This window comes from Diadema setosum, chromosome 10 (assembly GCF_964275005.1).
Source record: "Diadema setosum chromosome 10, eeDiaSeto1, whole genome shotgun sequence".
Lineage (NCBI taxonomy): Eukaryota > Metazoa > Echinodermata > Echinoidea > Diadematoida > Diadematidae > Diadema > Diadema setosum.
Genome location: NC_092694.1, coordinates 29,642,087 through 29,661,794, shown reverse-complemented (window position 1 = coordinate 29,661,794; position 19,708 = coordinate 29,642,087). Strand labels below are relative to the sequence as shown.

Below are 19,708 nucleotides of genomic sequence, written 5' to 3'. Positions count from 1 at the left end.
TACAACGTAACTGAAGGGAAAAATACAGAAACTTAAAGATTCAAAGGAGGGAATTGTGAAAGAAGGGATCAAGTGAGCCTCAGATCAAGGGAGCCTTGGTGCCCCTGTCTTACCCGCAGCTCCTTGAGGAGGATCTGGATGGTGTTTGCATCCATGGCCTGCGGCTCCACCTGGTCCAGACGACGCTCCGTGTTGTCCAGCCAGTAGAGGACGTCCTTGCGGTGGGTCTGGTACTTTGTGGTGGCCGTCTGCATGTCCTCCAGCTGCTTGTTCCTGGAGGACGGAACAAAGAGAAGGGCGGAAGAAATGAGGAAGAGGCTTGAGAGAAGACTGCATGGTTTCTGCTATCTGTCAATCGCACTTCACCAACCCATCATTTTCCCATTCTCTTTCCCTTGAAATACATGTATTTCTGGGAATATCACAAATTTCATGACACATGCGCATTTCTTTCATCAACTCAAACAATCTTTTCGTTAAAATTTGGAGCTAAATGTACATGTAAAATAAAGTTTTCTGATGATGTGCATTTATCAGAGATAAATTTGTCTACCAGAAACAAATATTTGAAATCAATACAAAATGACCATGAAAGGCAATCTCCCAATGTCTACAATGTATGTGTAGTGCCGTACCGTTTTATTCATGATTACCCAATGAACCACAACAATAGTTTATTGTTGGTCATGCAGACAATACTAAATCATTTATGCGAGCAGTATTCAGAATCGTCTCTTACAATCAGATGTGGGGAAACAGCTGGGAGGAGGAGTCTAAGTAATGGCACTTACCTTGTGTTCTGTGCTTTCTCTCCCGCCTTCCAGTTGGAGTCGACATTGCTGAGGATGGAGGTGACGTACGACGTGTCCCTCGCCTTCGTGTCCTTGATCAGCTCGTCTCCGAGCTGGTGAACCTTTCTCAGGGGAGGCTTGTGTGCATCAGTCTCTTGGCGGACAGCCTGAGATGGAACAGAGAAAGGTTAGTTCACTTATTCATTTTTTTTTTCTTTTCCATCAGTAACAGGATGTGCAATTGTACATGTACATTGCATAAGGTATGTAGTATGTATGACATATTTATACAACATGCAAGATGTACACTCAGTATGTGCATGTACATTTGATGTGTCTGTATGTATAATAAAGTACAGTATATGTACATGTATGTTTGTACTATGGGTGATGTACAATGTACCTGTACATGCATGTGCACTGTACAGTGTTTGTTTGTATGGATGTGTGCAGCATTGCAGTTTCTCGAGAAGTTATACAAACTTGTATTCTGATCCGTGATATCCAGCCATCAGATTATTCAAATGAGTATACACCTTTAGTCAGATTTCAAGGAGAAGAATACAGTGAGCTCTTTATGAAATTGGCAGCTTCACTGCACTAAAGTTTGTTGTTGGATGTGGGAAGATGAATGAGAGTTCATCACGAACCTGCAACCTGCTTGAAAACTCCGGTAGAGGGCGCTGTGCGATCTGCTTGGACTCCGTCTCCTCGACGACGGGCAGGAGCCAGTCCTCCAGGTTCTCGACCTCCTCCTCGAAGTCGTTCAGCTTCACGGAGAGCGCCTCCAGGTGGCCACCGTGTTCATCGGTGCGGATGGCCACCTTCTGGAAGCGGTCGTTGATGCTGTCCAGTTTGGTCTGGAGCTGCTTGGCCTCCTTGGGCTCGCTAGACCGGATCAGTGGCGCGGCCATGGTGTTGACCGCGTCCACGGCCGGCTGGTGGTTCACGATGTCCGACATGATCATCTGGTTTCATTGGGAGGTGAGATAAACAACCAAAGGCAAAAGTGAGTGCTAGAACAGCATGTCTCCAATACAGTGTACAGGAGTACATTGTATATCAGAACAGTCCACCAGACATGAAACTTCTTAGCAATTCCAGATGATCACGTTTTGCATGATACTGTAGTTGAAAAGAAGGAATACATTTTGAAAATTTCATGTGTGATTTTAAAGTCATGAGCAGTTTTACAACAATGGAAGCTATTCGAACATTAAAAAAGAAGAAGTACAGTTGTAGGGTTCCAGCCCTGTGTTACATTGTAACTACACCCCAAAATACACACATAAACAAACACACATGCAAACACCTCTAGACTACATAACTTCGCGCTGCTCCTTCTTGCCAACTAAACGAAGGATAGCTGGCTTGAAGATACCTTGGATGATACCACAAAGAACCTAGTGATGGTATTATTGGTAAGGTGCACCAAATAATTTTTTGACGTCATAGTGTAGGACCAGCCAAACACTAACCTTCTGCTCCTGCAAGTTGTCCAAGAGGGGCTCCCTCTTGACGGTGATCAGGGTGCCTTTCTCCATCTGGTGGACGTTGCGCTCGGCCTCGTCCAGCCAGCGGAGCAGCAGATCCATATTCTCCTGGACGCTGGTGCAGTTGGCCAGAGCGGCCTGCAGCTCCTTGAGGCGGGCGGCGATCTTGCCGTTGAGGGCCTCGTAGCGAGCGACGATGTCGTCGACGTTGCGCGTCACCTCCGGCCGCAGCTCCTCCTGCACTTCCAGGAGCTCCTCGGCCGCATCCTTGACGTTCTCCACATCCTTGAGGTGGAGCACGACATCGTCCCGAACAGTCTGTTCGTGGCAACATAGTGAACGGAAACCAACACATATTCATTATGTCCACACATAAAGTTATGAATATGAAAATATTCTACACATGTGTCATTTGCATTGCTTAACTTTAAAAATTCCTAGAGCACAAGCATTCTAGAGAACTCTGACTGCCTCTATTAACCAACAAGAGAGCACCCTCATGGCTGCTGGTCTGTAACATTTAATTTTGCCCCTAAAATTTCACATTCTTGCTTCTAGATACAAATGTAATTTTGTCTTATTCCCATCACTCTCTTGCTTATAGTATCATTCTTACATGTACAGTGTATGTCTTCACTTTCATTCAAATTATTTTCTCAAGGACTGGTCAAATACATGTACACTGTTTCAGGTGCATGCTGGTATTAGTTATCATGATTTCAAGTTCTACATTGGGATCTGCCAAAGCATCAAACTTTGATACTGTACGCTATCACCATTCTATTTTCTTTCAAGCCATTAATGAAAATGTAATCTATAAGTAAAATTAGTTTGGACTACAAAATTGTTGTATATTCACATCTAATGTAGATGAGCTTTCCTGCATACAGGGACACAAAGTGTTGATACACAAACAGTGTGCTTTTCAATACTGCATGTACATTGTATCATATGAAATGCACCATTAAAAAAAAATGCACTTTTACTAAAAGCACTGCAATCAATTCATTTTTAAATATTGCATCACAAGATACATATTCAACATGTATTTTGATGTGAAATGCATTGAATGAATTATAGATACAACTTGCTCCATCTTTAGCAATGACAACACCAAAAAAAATGACAAAATGAATGGCATTCAAACTTGCCTCCAGCTTGTCAATCTGTTTCTGCACGTTGGCCGGTTCCGAAGCGATGGGCTCACGGAGCAGCGTCTCCACCGTCTTTTCTGCTCCAGGCAGCCAGTCGAGCACGCGGTCACTGCTCTTGGCATATGCGGAATGTCTCTCGACCAACTCCTGGAGGCGCTCCAGATGCTGGGCGGAGGTCAGCTTGAGGCGGTCGAAACGCTGGTTGTAATCAGCGAGCTTGTCCCGGATCACGTTGGTGCTCGGGTTCTCGCTGAAGGTACGGGCAAAGTCGCGGGGGAGCACCGTGTTGCGGAAGTCAGCCAGCTCTTGACGATAGACCTGGGCAGAGAAAATGTTATACAAAGTGCATCACAAAGTTCTTTACAATGTATTTTAGGATGTACACAATAAAAACTCCATCAAAGACATGCAAATCTGTTTTTAAAAAAAATAAGAAAAAGGAGATGAAATATACTCAAAGGAACTCAAGAAGTAGCAAGCTGTTCTTGCACAATCCCTGAAAAGAGAAAGCAATGTGTCTACATTCCTTGTGCATCTACATAAACACATACTCACAGGGCGGAATATTGGTGATAATACACTGTACTTTGTGATTACTTTTCTGAATGAGGTAACTGCAGATGCTAGATAGCTTCTAATATCTTACTGTATTTCTGTTCAGGATGGCCCAATATAATTATAAGTCTTGTTTGCCGCAGCAGAATGGAAAATGGTTTTTCATACCTTTGCAGAATCCAGGAATTTCTGCCCCGTGACGTTGATGAAACGGAGCTCGGCGACATGGTTGATGACATCATCATTGAAGGCCCGCTGCTGAGCATTCTGTCTCTTCAGCGTGTCAAAGTCGCGGCCAACATTCTTCAAGACGTCGGCCTGCGTCTTTTCGGCCTGCGTCAGCCACTGCTCGAAGTCGCCCTGGTCGTCGGAGAACTTCTGGAGGTCGTCCGTCTGGGCGCCGAGCTTCGTCTCGCGGTTGGTGGACTGGTAGTTCACCACGTTGTAGCGCGACTTGAGGTCTTTGGCGAGGCCTCGGAGGTTGTTCTGCGTTGGCTGGTCAATGCGCTTGGGGAACTGTTTAATGAGCGACTCGACATCCTGTGCAGCCTCGAGGATGGGCTGCTGGTGCTTCTGGATGTTCTCGTGCAACACCTGTGCAAGATTATCATGAATTGTATTGAATGAGCACTAATTTGCTTTGCAGCTTTGTTACACGTACAGGCAATTGCACAATTGCACTCATCTCCTACACAGAAATATGAATACATTACAAGTACTCTTCCATCCTCCTAACTGCACTGGCCAAAGTGTTGAACTTTTAAGTGTATCAACATTATACCATGTTCCGTGAACTACAGAGTATCTTATTACTGTAAAACTAGAAACATTTGCAGCATACATTTTTCGCAAACTGGAATCTTGGGCCCTTTTTTGTGGCATGCAACTTTTACTAGGTTGTAAATGCCAATCAAAAAATCAAAAAGGTACTACATGTACGAGATTGTGTAGAACAAGTTTCGCTACCCATAGCTCCTCTCACACAATTCTGGTTTCACAGTATTTACTGTATAACTTCATGGAAATACTAATCAAGATCATCACATCTAAGGCCCGTTAAAAATAATTTGATTGAGTTGTAACCAATATGAAATGCAGGTGAAGGCATATCCAGCACTACTCCTGTGAAAAACTAAGTTATCAAATGTCATTGGTAGCGTATTAATTGAAAAATTGCTGATCCAATTTGTTCGTTAAACGACCAAGGTGTAATCATAAGCCTCATGGAACCATCTTCACATCTCAGTGGGTAACCATGGTAACAATAACATACCTGGTGGTCCTGCTGCTGGCGGAGGAGTGGTTGGATGGTCTCCTCCTGAGGCTGCTCGGAGCCAATGTGCCTCTCTGCTTGGGACACCCAGTCCAGCAGGTCCTGAAGGTTGCGCATCTGTTCCTTCCCGCGCTCATCCACCGACATCTATGCAAATGGGATGATCAAGGAATGATGTAGAAATAATTTCAGATAAAAAGAGATTCCTATATAATTTTTACTTGGCAGTTGGCATCAAATTACATTATGAATGAGATGCAGAAGAGGAAGGATTTCCTACAAGTGTGAAAGTATCTTTCGGAACCCTAATTATTCACAAACTCTTCCATGGACATCTACAAAGTATGTAAATGAGATGAACCTGAAATGATTGACGGACAACTTCAGTAAAGCTGAATCCGATACATACAGTGCAGTTGACTAGGCTAAAGACTACATTCCTGCTACAAATTGAGCTACTCAACTTTGGAAGATAGGAGGTGTAAAAGAAAACTTACCACAAGCTTCCTGATGCAAATTCTACAATGAAAATAGCTTTACAGACTACCGTGAGATTTGAAGACGAGTATTTCACATTATAATGTACATCTCACTCAAATCTGTAAGTCAGTAAACATCTGTTGCTTTGGTATGAAGACCCTAAATTGCATTGGGTCCCTTACCGTTTCTTCGCGGTCCTTTTTCAGCGCTGCCAAACGGTCCTCTCCCTCCTTCAGCCAGAGCTGGCTGTCCCGGAGCAGACGCTCGTACGTCTCCCGCAGCTCCGTCACGAGTCCCGTCAGCTCCGTCTGCAGCTCGGGGCTGAGCTTGTCCTGCGTGCTCCTCAGGAACTGTTCAGCGTGGACGGTCACGTCCGACACCGGCGTGCGGTGGTCAGCGATGTCCTTGCAGATTGGCTGCAGTCGTGGAGAGAGTGCATGAGAGAAGTGGACATAAGTTCAGTTCAGATTTTAAGCAATGCTCGTCTCTAAACAAAAAACCACAACCAACAGAAAGTAAGGATTTAGGATCATTATATGACAACCTTACATCCTAGTGGATCTATGTATACTGTGCATGTACATGCACACATGTTCGATACATGTAGACGGATTTGATTTACCCTCCTACCCACTTGTCACTCCTTTCCATTGCCAACTTTTGGTTATTTTCATCCATCATGCATCCCTGACCCAACCCTCATCTCCTCCTCTCTTGCTTACAACTGTATTCTCCCTTCCGAACTATTCCTCAATTTTCAACCTTTACAACCCTCCCTTCAAAATGCACATTTATCTCACCCCATCCTTCTGAACCTTCTCTCTTTGAAATCCTCCCCTAATCTCACCTCCACCATCCAATCCCTCACCCACTCTCTCTTTAACATCTTCACATCTACCAGAGATGTCAACATCTTTGCCCCCCCCCCCCCACTGTGAAACCTCCCCTCCTGCAGAACATTCCCTCTTCCAAAGGCTCCATGAATCTCTCCTCCACCATCCAAACCTTTTCCCCCACCCATCACCTCTATCACCCCTTCCTCCCATCTACCAAGGATGCCATCATCCTTGCCACACCCACCCTGAACTCCTCCAGCTGTCTCTCGAGCTCCTCCACGTTGTCGCTGGTCGGCTTCAGCTGGTGCAGCTTGGTCTCCGTCTCATTGGCCCAGTCCTGGAGCCCGAAGATGCCACCACAGCGCTCCAGGAAGTCCAGCATGAGTTCAAGGTCCTCCAAGCGCTCGGAGACCTCAAACTGGACCTTCTTGTAGCCGTCCTGGACCTCGGCCATTTGGATGTCCACGAATGTGTCCTCTACAAAAATTTGCAACAGGAAAGTGAATTCGCATTGTATTGACAGAGAAGGATAAACATTCCAAAGACAAGTCAGTGAAGGCAAATTACAAATAAGAGAATGACATACATTCTGTAACTCCAAGGAATTGGATGCTGTGGATCCACATGTACCAACATGATGACTGACAACACAGACAAATGAAAAACAGAGGAATTCAGAATGGTGATAATTTCAACACATTTTCATGTAAAGACAAGAAACAATCATATAGCAGCATGAAGACAGCTAACAAGAGATAAGAGAGAAATCCTATGATTTCATGGCACTAGAACAATCAATTACTGAATATCAACAGTCAAAAACTCATATATCTTCTTTAATTTTGTTGCTGTTATTGCACCAAATCTGTCGGTGATCTATTGATACAAAGTTCAAGTGTATGTTTCCATACATGTATATTCATACTGTGTATTTAATTCTTTCTTCAGTCTTATTCTTCCTTCAAGATAGAGTACAACAAACTCTTACTGTCTTCCACAAATTCAGGCGTGGCGTATGTCGGGGGCCTGGCATCGATGGGCTTGGTGACATCGATCTCTGTGGACCGGTAGTGGGGGCGGTTGTTGATGGAGTCTTCCGTCTCGCTGATGAGGCGGTCATACACCGTGCCGAACCTCCAGTTCTCGTCAATCTTCGGCTTGTACTCCTTCACCTCCACTTCGAACGGCTGACAGAGTGAAAGAGAAAGATGGAGAGAAGCCAAAATTAGATATATTGTGTCAAATACGCTGTATAGGGTTTGGATAGCCTGTTGCATTGAGACCACAAAGGTAATTTGGTAGACAGTTACAGTTGATGTTCATTTGTATTTCAAATGAGGGTTCCTCTGCAAGATTCCACCTGTTTGAATACTAAGAAACTGACAACACTTAGCCCCTCCAATGCCCATCCCTGCTACAGGACAAGCTACAGTGTACGTTGTACACCTAATCAATTCCCTTTTGCAAGACAAGTTTTCAAAAGATTACATTGTAAATGCCTCTTGCACAAGTACAGGTACTGATGATGCTTTCAGTTTGTGACAATCAGTAATAAAGAACTGTTAACAATCTTGGGATTGCTGTCCCATGATCTGGGGGCAAAGCACTTGGAGAAACTTGTCACATGGCAAAACTAGAAATTGACAACAACAAAAAATAATAATATATTATAATAAAGTGCTACAATGTACAATCTTCACCTTGAGTTCTCTGATCTGGGTGCGGAGTTTGTTGACGTCCCGCGCCACGGGGCCCATCTGTTCGATGCGGCGCAGCTGGTTGTCCACCCATCCCATGGTCTCACGGTATGAGCCATTGAACTTCTTGGCCGCCGCCTGCTTACGGTCAAACTGCTCTGATCTGTAGATAAGAAAACGTTAAATTGTGTTCGTCAAAATTCCAGTCATGTGAATTTACAAATTTGGATATACACACTACGTGTATTTATAGGTACACCGATTGTGTAAAATGGGTAATACACTGTATTACATGAGAAACAAACATACATGTACACTTGTATAAATAAGAGAAATAAACCATTGGCCTTTTTAACAATTTGGAATGACATAAAAACTTGTACTATACAGCAAAAGAACAAATTTAAATCAGCTTCTATGATCTTGCTATGCAGATCATGAAACAATCTTTGCTGACAGTCTACAGCTCTGTAGCTTCTGACATACTGTACAATGTACTTCAGATGAAATCATGTACAATTGTAAAAGGGCAATGCTTTACAACTTCAGGAACACACAATGGTAGTGATATATGTACATGGATATTTTCAAAGTGCATGTCATGGTTTTCTTAAGTATTCCATCACTAAAATGTACATTATACTTGTCCCATTAAGGAAAAAAACACACACACTAAAAAACCATGGACAGTGCAAGGGTATTCTATAGAACTTACAACAGAAAGTGCAAAAACAATTACATGAGTTTATACAGAAATTTTCTTTAGCAAACTTCAAGACATAAACTGTATGTATCACATGAGGGCAAATCCTTGAAGTGCAGTTTCAGGCATATGCTGTTTTCTTACAAACTTTTGGGGAAACAAACAAAAGCAACACAACAAAGATGAAGAGTTTGCTGATTCAGCATTCCTTCAAATGGTCTGATCCAAGCGTACAATCTAGAAACCAATAAAAGTTCCTTTCTACGACCGACCATGCCTCACGAAAAGATCTACATTTCATTGAACACATAGCATATTGGAAATGGCTGATTAACATTAACATTTGATCAGTGGGTTCAAGCAGCCTCAATACCAAAACTTAGGGGGACAATCAATGCCTTAAACACTCGATGGTACATGTGCATGGTCGGTAGAACCTTGAAGATCAGAAGAAGGAGTGGGATTTTGAGAGAAACACAGCAGTTTAGAATCAATCCTTGTCTCGATCAAGAGGCTTGTGTGGAGAATATGTTTACTTGGCAAATAATGATGCACATCAACTGAAGCGATTAGCCCTAATCAGGCTGGGCTTTTTTGGCTATGCTACTGTATATCCAGTGGAGGCAGTCACAAAGCCTCATGACGAGGCTTTCTAGCGTTGCAGAATTATTGTGCGAAACGTTGAGGGGGGCGGATCTGGCTCTTGGCCCTTTCAGGGTTAGTCCTTGACTCAAAGAAGAAGGAACATTTACAGTGTACAATTATGTCTTGAAAGTTCTCAGCGGAATTCCGATGCACTAATCCTTCAATATGTGAAGGTATACATGGACGACAAACATTTGAGATACAAGTTGTACACATACATTTGTACAGTACGTATGTACAACTGTACATGTACTCAAACATGACAGTACACACAGGTACATGTGTGTGCGTGCGGTGGAATTGACAAACTGCATGTCATATCCTAGAGCTACACTGTACAATGCAGGTACACAAAAATCAGACTGAATATGATATGGTCCATGCTCAGAGTCAATTCTTCCACTCAGCATAAAGGTACTGTATGATGCATTGTGATGAGTAAATCTCGGCATTTACTGTGTGTGGAGTAACAAAAAACATTGGTTTTCAAACAATCTACTCTAGTCATGCGGGTGAAATCACACATCTCGAATGCTCCGTGGGCTGATACACTCGGGGAAGACAGCACCGATGGAACAATAGAGAGCTTTAGATCTGCGACGCTAATCCCACGATGCAGATATTACGAAAAAAAGAAAAAAAAAAAGATGTTGTCCTGCATATGCCCAACACAGCTGTTCCCATTGCCTAACCTAATTGTAGGAGGAGGCACATCATGACCATTAGCTTTGCAGATCTAAAGCTCGCTAATGAGTCTATGAGGAAAACAGGTATCTGGTGTGTCGAATGCATGATGTACATCTCAATGGACAGTTATGCAGTCACTACAGAAGACCCAAGAAATTGTTGGGCACTTGTGGAAAAAAGGTATTACAGCATTCTGTAGGGGTATCCCCCTTTTATTTTTCTCAAACCACAATTCTCTGTCAAAAGAGACTGAAATGCATGTTTTGAGGAGGAGGAGGAGGAGGACAAGTAACAGAAGAAAGACGACTTGCGGGTGAGTAATGACGCACAACATCCTGAGGCATTCAAGAGTATGAACTCAACTACTATCTATAAAGGGTGTGTAACTGTACAGGAGGAGGAGGAGTGGGAGGGGAGGGGAGGGGGAGACTTAAGGGGAGTTGGGGCGGAGATGGCACACGTTGGGGTGAAATTGAACGCCAATACTCACATAGTAGGTGTTGGCTCAGTGGCCAAACTTAGACTGTGTAAGTGAAGAAAAAAAATTTAGGTAGGAAAAGCCATAGAGTAGATAATCAGAGATGTATATAGGTTGGAGTCTATTGGCAGTCACCAGTCCTTGTCTCAACGCATTATGGTAAAGGATCTATCACGACGTCAATCATAGTCGCCACAAACTTGTAAAAGCCTAGCCCCAATGCTACTAGGATAATGGTCAAGAATTAGAGAGGGTTCGCATCGTAATTCTGCCTCTTTTCAGTTGATACCGGCAAAGTAAAAGCACTTCAAATACCAAATATTCATTTGAATGTTTGGATGTTTGCTTTTGTGTAAACCAATTCTCAGGAATAAATAAATCTCTTCATCCTTTCTCTTACATGTATCTTAAGTTCTCATGGTTTTTTTTCAAGTATTCATGTACATAGAAAAAAAATGCAACATGTGTGGGCTTTCTGAGGCAATCTCCTCTACTTCTCTTGGATAATTAAGAAAAGCTGAATGTCTGAAGTGAGACTAAAAGATAAGAAATGGAGAAAACATCAAGTTACCCTCGTACCTTTAGTACCTGCAGTTTTTATGCTAGCTGTTGAATAGCATAGAAAACTGGCCAATCATGACCATGAAAAAAAGACAAGAAAAGAAAGAGTCTGGTTCTACTCCTCTCAATACACTCCCTCCAATAGTCAGTACATTTGTTGTCCAGTTTAGACTTACCGCTTCGTGAGGGCGTTCTCCAGTGTCTCCCAGTTCAGCTCGCAGTTCTTCAGCATGGTCTTGACCTCCGACACGTCCGTGGCCTTCGGGTGCTTCATGAGCTCGTCGGCGATGTCGTGGATGACCTTGTACTGCGGCCGGTGCTGGTCAACCTCTCGTCGGCATTGCTGATGGGGGAGCGGAGGGGAGGAAAAACCAGTTAATCATGTCATTGGAACCAATTGTTAAGCATACATGTATATCATGCAAAACATGACATCAAAGATTTGCTCACAACACCAGAAAGCTGTCAAAGTGTCAAGCCCTTCAGGTTTTTGGCAATCCCTGGTCAAAACCATCATGCTTTGTTTAATGTCATCCATCTCAATCCAAACTCTTTACCTTAGTCTCCTTACTGACCTTGGCAATGAAGTACATGTACAGTGTATTGTATCCAGGTAAAAAAAAAAAACGGAATTTACACTACATATGTAAACAAATTACACCAAGCACTACACAAGTTTCAACAGACAATAGTCCTTCCTGGCTTTTTGTTTATACCTCTCATCAACAAAAAAAAGCATGCTTCATCTTGTTCCATCCATCTTAACCCTTTATGCGCCCGGGCATAATGTAACTTCACCAGCCAAGCTTTTTCATCAGCATTCAGAAATCCCTCTAAACTTGACCTTTTTGTAAAGCTAGCAAGCCCAGACAGGTGTAGCATGGTGCCTCAGTCCAACAGGGAGGTCATGGTGACACAATAGGGATTAGGGGAATTAGGTAATCCAAAAGATTAGTTTCAAGGCATCTGTGCCAACAACCAAAGAAAGCACTCTTGTGAAGCATTTTGTCCAACAAAGTTGTCGGACCAATTTGCTCTCAGCCAATCAGGGGGGCGTTTCATCAACGAGTTTGTCGGAGATTTCACCGACAAATTTGCTATCAGCCAATCAGACCAAGGATTTCATTAGCTTTTAACAGTTGTCAGTGTAAATCCTTGCGTCTGATTGGCTGATAGCAAATTCGTCGGTGAAAACCTCCGACGAACTCGTTGATGAAACGCCCCCCAGATGCAAGGATTTCAGTAGCTTGTAACAGTTTGTCAGAAAAATAGCCGACCAAAACGCTTCATGAAATGCCCCCATGATCAGCAAACAAAGCAGAGTAAAGTTTAATCCTCTGTGTGCTTTGAGAGCTGATTGGCACAGAAATCCCAATGGCATTATACACACTAGTAAAAAAATCCGTGGCACACAAGGGCTTAATCCTTACCTGGATCTCCTCGCTGATCTTGGGCAGGTCCTGGGTCATGAACTCCTTGGACTCGACGCGGGAGATCTTGGGCAGGAGCCAGTCTTCCAGCTCGTCCAGGGCCCGCTCGAAGTCGGAGAGCTTGTCCTTCAGACTGGACAGCTGCTGACCGTGCTCCTTGGACGTCCCAGAGACCTGCATGGGATGGATGGACATTGGGGAGAGGGATAAAGAGACGGAAGCATTTTACCAACTGTATCTCAACTTGTCAGAGATACAATAAGACTATTCTAATGTGCACTTTGCATGTTTCAGGTAGTAATGAGCTGTGCATGTATACAAGTATGCAGTGCGATACAGAGTAGAAAGTCTTGTAGTAACAGTTGGCAGATTCATGCCAGATTTGCTGCAATTGTGTACAATGAAATTCAATACATTCCTTTTCTTTGTTTTTGCACAAAACAATCATATGAATACGAGCTAGGGTTTGTTTGATGTGTGCAGCAATATTTTTGTCACAAAATTTCTGCGAACGCTATACGGTGGCGTAGAAACGAATGTAAGGAATGAAAAACTGCACATCCAAAGTCAAAATGGGCTCAATATCATCCTGATCCTATTGTCCTTGACATAATGTTTCAGTTCATCAAATACCCTTTTTCATGCAATTCCCTCCCCCCCCCCCCAACTTTGATCTCATAACATTTTGGCAGATACAAAGAGAGGGTACCACAACGTGTGACGAGAGGACTGCATTGCAAATGAGTTAAAAAGTCCATACCATTGTGATTCTAAAAGTCATTTAAAACAAAGAAATTATATAAAACATGGTACAAACCTGGTCATATCGGGCATGGAGGTCATCCAACTTCTGCTTGATGATGAGCCCTTCCTCCGGGGCACAGTTCTGGACAAAGGTGTTTGCTGCCATCACCATCTGCTCCAAGACAGGTTTCTTGACTTCCAGCTCAGTCTCCATCACCTATGGTGGAGAAAGAAAAGTTGCATGTCACACACTGTCGGAGTTTTTTACAGTCATCTTTCTTTTGCATGTAGTTGTTGGTATTGGGTTTGGTTTTTTTTATTATAATCATCAGTCACATATAATACGGTATCAAGGAAGAGGCGAAGAGTTTCAAAGACATTCTCCGCAGTTTGCGCCTACATGTATTTTATATTATCTGATAACATCAACTCAAAACAATATGTCATAAACTAAGAAGTACAATAAAACGAACATAAAGGCATTGCTTAGAGTTGGAAAAGCCAGAGACAGACACGGGCGCCATTAGAGTCAAGTTTCAAGCGTGTACAGCAGTTCATACAAGATTATAGCGCCCCCTGTAGGTGAACTCCTGTAGAAACTGCGACCTACCTTTCCTTGAGACATCTGCTCCTGCATGGGGGCCGACTTGACCACCACCACCGTGCCCTTGTTCATCATGTGGACATCCTTCTCCTTGTTGTCCAGCCACGACATCAGCTCGTCCAGGTTGTCGTGGAGATTCTGGGACTCGGCGAGGGCGCTCTCCAGGTTGTTGGCCCGGTCGTTGATCTGGCCCTGCAGCGCCTCGTACTTGTCCACGACGCCACCTGTGGGAGCAGAGGAAGCAGGAAGGGGTGAGACAGGGGGTGAGGGGCTGCTACCTTAACCCATTGAGGACAAGCAGATTCTGCTCTAACACACATTTCCCGCAGTCACTTCCCCGGGTATACTCTACTAAGGGCTGGTCTTACACAAGTTAATATCTCTCACTCATCTTAGTGCACAAAATGTCACTAATTCCGAATTTTCATGCGCAAGCCATTACCTCCACTATGCCACTATGTTGATATCATTTCAAGTGAACTGAACTCTTGTGAGAATTTGGCTACTGGTGATGGGCTACTCCCAATCAAGGTTACCTACACCTTTGAGTAAAAACTATCAACTAGTGTTGATAGTTGACCTGCTCTAATGTCAAAACTCAGCTTGCTAAAGTGGCAAAAAGAGTGGGCTTTATTCCCAGCATATTCTTGTGAATGTTAAGATTTAGGTATACAGGACGCCTTTACCTGTGGTCTGGTCCACAGTGTTCCTAATGTTGGGCTGGGCCGAGCTGAGGTCCACGCCGGCCTCAGTCACCCCGTCCACGTCCTTCTTGTGTCCTCCGACCTCCTTGCGGAAGTTCCCCAGCTTCTCGATCTGCCTGCGGATGGTGTCCGTCTCCGCCCCGATGGGCTCCCGCAGGATCTCCCCGAGGGTCTGATCGGCCCCCTCGAGCCAGTCCTGGGTGGTCCCGACCCGGTCCCAGTACCTCTTGTGCTTCACCACCAGCTCCTGGAGGAGGTCGGCGTGGTCAAAGCAGTCCGTCTTGAGGCGCTCGTAGCGGGCGTTCAGGTCGCCGACGATCTTGCGGATGATGTTGCTGTCGGGGTTCTCCGTGAAAGAGCGCAGGAACTGCTTGGAGCCAACCTTGTTGCGGAAGTCAGCGAGGAAGCTCTTGTAGTTCTGTAGAAATGGATTTGGTTCATAAGGATGCATTATTCAAAAGAAGAGGCTCATCAAGCAGTATGTTACTTACCATCTGAGGTAGAACCTCCTTCTCTTTACTTAAATTCGTCATACATCATTTCTTGTAGGTGTTATACGGTGTACTGTACATGTACATTGTACATTCTAATTGTTACACAAGCACTAAATCTTATACACCAATTGTACGTGTACAGCGCTGAGGAATTGAAAAACACAATGCATTTCTTATTTCTTATGCCGCAAAAAACTTACTGTTAAATGAGTTTTGGCTGGATTTCTTGCTCTACAGTACTGATCCAGTTTCCTTGCAAACTATATTTGGAGTTTAATGAAGGCCTATAATAAAATCTCTGATCAAGAGCATATCAGATGAGCATGACCCCATTGCCTACTGGCAGCTGGTAGCTGCTGTGCAAAGTCTATGAAAATGTTGGAGTCTCCCAGGGTACAGGTTAAAACTTTGCCTGACCCTCAATCCATTTAAAACAGAATTCCAACACACCTTGCTGAAGTCGAGGAACTGCTGGGCAGCCTTGTTGATGTATTTCAGATCGGCCGAGTGCGTCACAACGTCGTCCGTGAACTTCTTGTGCTCGCCGACCTGCCGCTGCAGATTGTCGCCGTCGGTGGCGATGTTGCGGGTGATCTTCTGCAGCTGCTGCTCGGCCGAGCGCAGCCACTCGTCAAACTCGCCAAAGTCCTCCTCCGTCTTGTGCAAGTCATCGCGGGCGAAGCCCAGCTTGTTGGCACGGTCGGTGGAGTGCTTGTTGAGCCGGTCGTAGCGGGAGCGCAGCTCGTCCGAGTTCTCGCGCAGGAGCCGCTGGTCGTCCTCGCTCAGTTTGGAGCTGCGTGCCTTCAGCAGGGACTGGGCGTCCTGGATGACCTTCTGGACAGGCTCGGAGTGATCCTGGACATCATCATTGTATCTCTGGAGAACATGAACACAGCACATTCAGGGTTAGAATTTAAGAGACAGATCAGAGGGTGTAATTTGGGGTTTGGGTTTGGGTTTGGATTTGGGCTAGGGTAAGGGTAAAGGCTAGGGGTGTGGGGAAATCAGATAATGCATAGAGTGTACACCAAGAGGGGGCTTGTTGAACTCACAGTGTGTGTCTGGTGCTGGACGTCCACATCGGCCAGGGTTTCAGCCAGAGGCTGCTGGGAAGCCTGCTGCTCCTCAGCCTGCTTCACCCACTCCAGCATGTCCTGGAGAGCTGCCGACACCTCCAGGAACTGCAGGTCCAGCTGGGACTGAAAGGTCAAGAACAGGTTAAGAGAGTTTTAGGATGCACATCAGTTTAAAGAAAGGGGTAACAGAGGGTTATGATGAGAATCAGTTTTTTGTTCAATTTCAATTCAATTCAGGTAACATTTCTTCTATTCCTTCTTTTATTTCCTTTCTGTTTATGCTGTGTGAGGAAGTTCTTGTGCTCTTTGCGCACTCAGACAGAGTGGTAACGGGCATTACAATACAACTGTACCTTGTATTTCATTGTATCAATACTATTATCATTATCATCATTATCACTATTACTATCATTTTCATCATCGTCATCATCATCATCATCCATCACCATTATCACCATCATCCATTATCATCATCGTCGTTATATCATTATTATTGTTGTTATCATTTGGTTCCTCCTTCATTAGCATGATACAAGTGATGAGATGGATGACAAAAGTAAAGTAGGAGTATGAAAGGAGGATGACTCACCTGTTCCTCCATCTGGAGGTTGACGGCCATGATCTGGGTCTCCGTCTCCTTGACGATCTGCTCCGTGATGACCATGACTTGGTCCAGGTAGCGCCGCAGCTCGTTGATGCGCTCCTGCATGTCCTGGACCTGCTGGGGTGAGAGCTGGCTGCGGTTGACCTTCAGGAAGGCCTCCGCGTCGCTGATCACCTCCTGGATCGGCACCCGCCGCTGCTCGAACTCCGCCCTCATGGACTGCAGAAAGTGGAGAGGGAGAGACACATTTTCACATTATTGTGGTATACTCTTAAAGTTGTCAGTGGTTGTTGCAATATTCTATAGTCAGTTTAAGCCGTTGAGGACGAGTCCCGATTATACTCGAGTAAGTGTCTGTGGGAAATGTGTGTTGTGGCTAAATCAGTCCGTCCTCAATGGGTTAACAGGCTTAATTCACGCGGGAATATTGATCTATGCAAGCGATGCTCCAAACATCAGTGTACATGTAACTCACATCTAAAAAGTGAATAACATTATTGTTTCCTTTCTTTTGATTTACAAGAAAATAAAGGTTGCATCGTCTCAGGAGACCCACTCACCGAAATGTCATCCTGGTTGCGCTTGAGCGAGTCGAGATCTCCGGGGCCGCCCTTCCTCTGGTTGATCTGAGCGTCGAGGTCGACCACCCATTCGTGGGTGTCGCCAAGGCGACCCATCATCTCCATGTACTCGCTGAGGAGGGTAAGGAGGTCCTGGCGGGACTTGAGGTTGCGCAGGAGCTCCTCGTAGCGCTCGTTGGACACGTTGAGCTCGTCCTGGATCGGCGTCTCTTCTGTTACAGAGAATTGAGAAGAGAAACAGTCGCTCATCAATAGATGCTTCCTGTGCTTCCCTGACACACTCAACAGAATGTCACATCTTCACTCTTACGCTTGTACATGATGGTGACTGTATTGATAAACTACTGAGAAATTATAGAAGCTACATGTAGTAATTTCTAGCTGCATTTTGTTGAATTTGAATTGCTACGTGTATGCCTGGTGGTTCCAATGAATGTACTTTATATCCTAATCTTCCTGCCATATTCTATGCAGTCTATTATCAACATTAAACGTTTACATACAAATGTAAGTCTTGGAATGAGCGGCAAAGGGAATGTGTAAACTCTGTGTTCATTTTAGTTCCTTCCTCTATATTCTGTATTTCATTATGTAATACTTTGATATTAAAGTAGATTACAATATATCAATATCACTATCAACATAATATTTCAATACTGCAGTCTCTTAATTCAGAGAAATTTAAAGAGAATTATTTCAGACTGATCTTAGTGAAATGATCATCACTGACCATCAAAGAAGCCGGACTGGTCAAGCTGTCCGGCTGGCAGCTTCGGCCTCATCCTCTCGCCGGGCTTGCGCTCCTGCCCGAGGGTCGTCGACCTGAGATGGGGCTCCGTCGCCGTGGAGGCGTTGGTCTCGCGGATGATGCGGTCCAGGTTGTTGCCGACCTTGTTCAGCTCGTCCATGGATGGCTTATAGTTCACCACCTCCTCGCAGAGAGGCTGTGGAAAAAGAGGAATTTCAAACAAAACCTTAACCAATCTGTTTTTAATTCAACCGTTCATTATTGCCAAGCATACAGTATGGAGCTCTTGCAGCACAGAAAAATATATGTACATAGGTTATGCGCTTTATAACTGAATATCACTATTATCATTATTATTATTATTATTCCCACAGAGGAGCCTAAAACAATTGGTTTTTTTCTTGAGTTTCAAACACACAGCAGGAATCCATGTACAATGTATACTTGATTTCCTCAACATGCTTCTTGTGAGTTCTGTTTAGTTTTGCTATACGTAATTCAGAAGTACATGTACAAATGTACAGGTGGCTGTAAACTACAGCATAAACACAGTGATATTGTATAAACTACAATAAAAATAACTTAAAAATGGTACATTTTTTAATGCAGTTCCAATCACAACTACACGTTTTAAATTACAATGTAACTTTCAGTGAATATGCATGTACAATGTACATTGTATGTACTACACACATATTGTAGTATGAATACCAGAGGTACAATTGTACTTGAACATTACTCATCAATTACAATAGTGTTACCAAACGCTACAGTGTATCAAATGAAAAAAAAAACAAAACAGCAACTTCAATTTCAAATTTTATCTGCATTTGCTATTGTGGTGGCCAAATGAAGTGCATCATTACAGGAGGTGTATGAGATGTTTGGTAGCTTTTGAAACATGTGTATAGACTCAAGATCAGTCACACTCCAGACCCAGCCAATCTGTTTCCGAGTCTTCTTAAATCTCCGTTGGGGGCACTCACCTGAACCTCGCGGAGCTGAATCTGGATGGTCTGTCTGTCCTTGGAGACCGGCTGGAGTTGCTTGACCCGTCGCTCCGTGTTGTCCAGCCAGTAGTTGGTGTCCGAGTTGGCGGCACCATACTTCTTGGTGGCCGCCTGTCGGTCTTCAAGTTGTTGGGTCCTGGATTTCACAAAAAATGTAGCGAGGAGATGTGTTAATGATTTAAATGAGAAGACTGGATTGGAAGACTATCAACAGCTGATCCTGTGACATTTGACATTTCATGGTTTGACTGCTACAATGTACAAATGTAGGTTTCTTGCTCAACCCTTTCTGTGCCACGGACTTTGGACAGTGTGTACAATGTTATGGGGATTTCTGTGTCCATTGGCACTCAAAGCACC

At 44.1% G+C, this 19,708-nt stretch overlaps 1 protein-coding gene across 1 annotated transcript in view; it reads right to left on the bottom strand.

Annotated features, from left to right (window-relative positions):
- The window catches only part of LOC140233928 (uncharacterized), a 219,178-nt gene that overhangs the window by 174,858 nt on the left and 24,612 nt on the right, over positions 1-19,708 (bottom strand). The window contains 22 exon segments of the mRNA XM_072314017.1: positions 114-273; positions 792-958; positions 1,442-1,759; positions 2,270-2,602; positions 3,436-3,756; positions 4,162-4,587; positions 5,267-5,413; positions 5,929-6,162; positions 6,827-7,059; positions 7,571-7,769; positions 8,283-8,442; positions 11,530-11,696; positions 12,784-12,957; positions 13,601-13,744; positions 14,138-14,355; positions 14,818-15,253; positions 15,780-16,205; positions 16,382-16,528; positions 16,995-17,228; positions 17,570-17,802; positions 18,321-18,534; positions 19,325-19,484. Coding sequence (XP_072170118.1) covers positions 114-273; positions 792-958; positions 1,442-1,759; positions 2,270-2,602; positions 3,436-3,756; positions 4,162-4,587; positions 5,267-5,413; positions 5,929-6,162; positions 6,827-7,059; positions 7,571-7,769; positions 8,283-8,442; positions 11,530-11,696; positions 12,784-12,957; positions 13,601-13,744; positions 14,138-14,355; positions 14,818-15,253; positions 15,780-16,205; positions 16,382-16,528; positions 16,995-17,228; positions 17,570-17,802; positions 18,321-18,534; positions 19,325-19,484 — 5,251 coding nt within the window.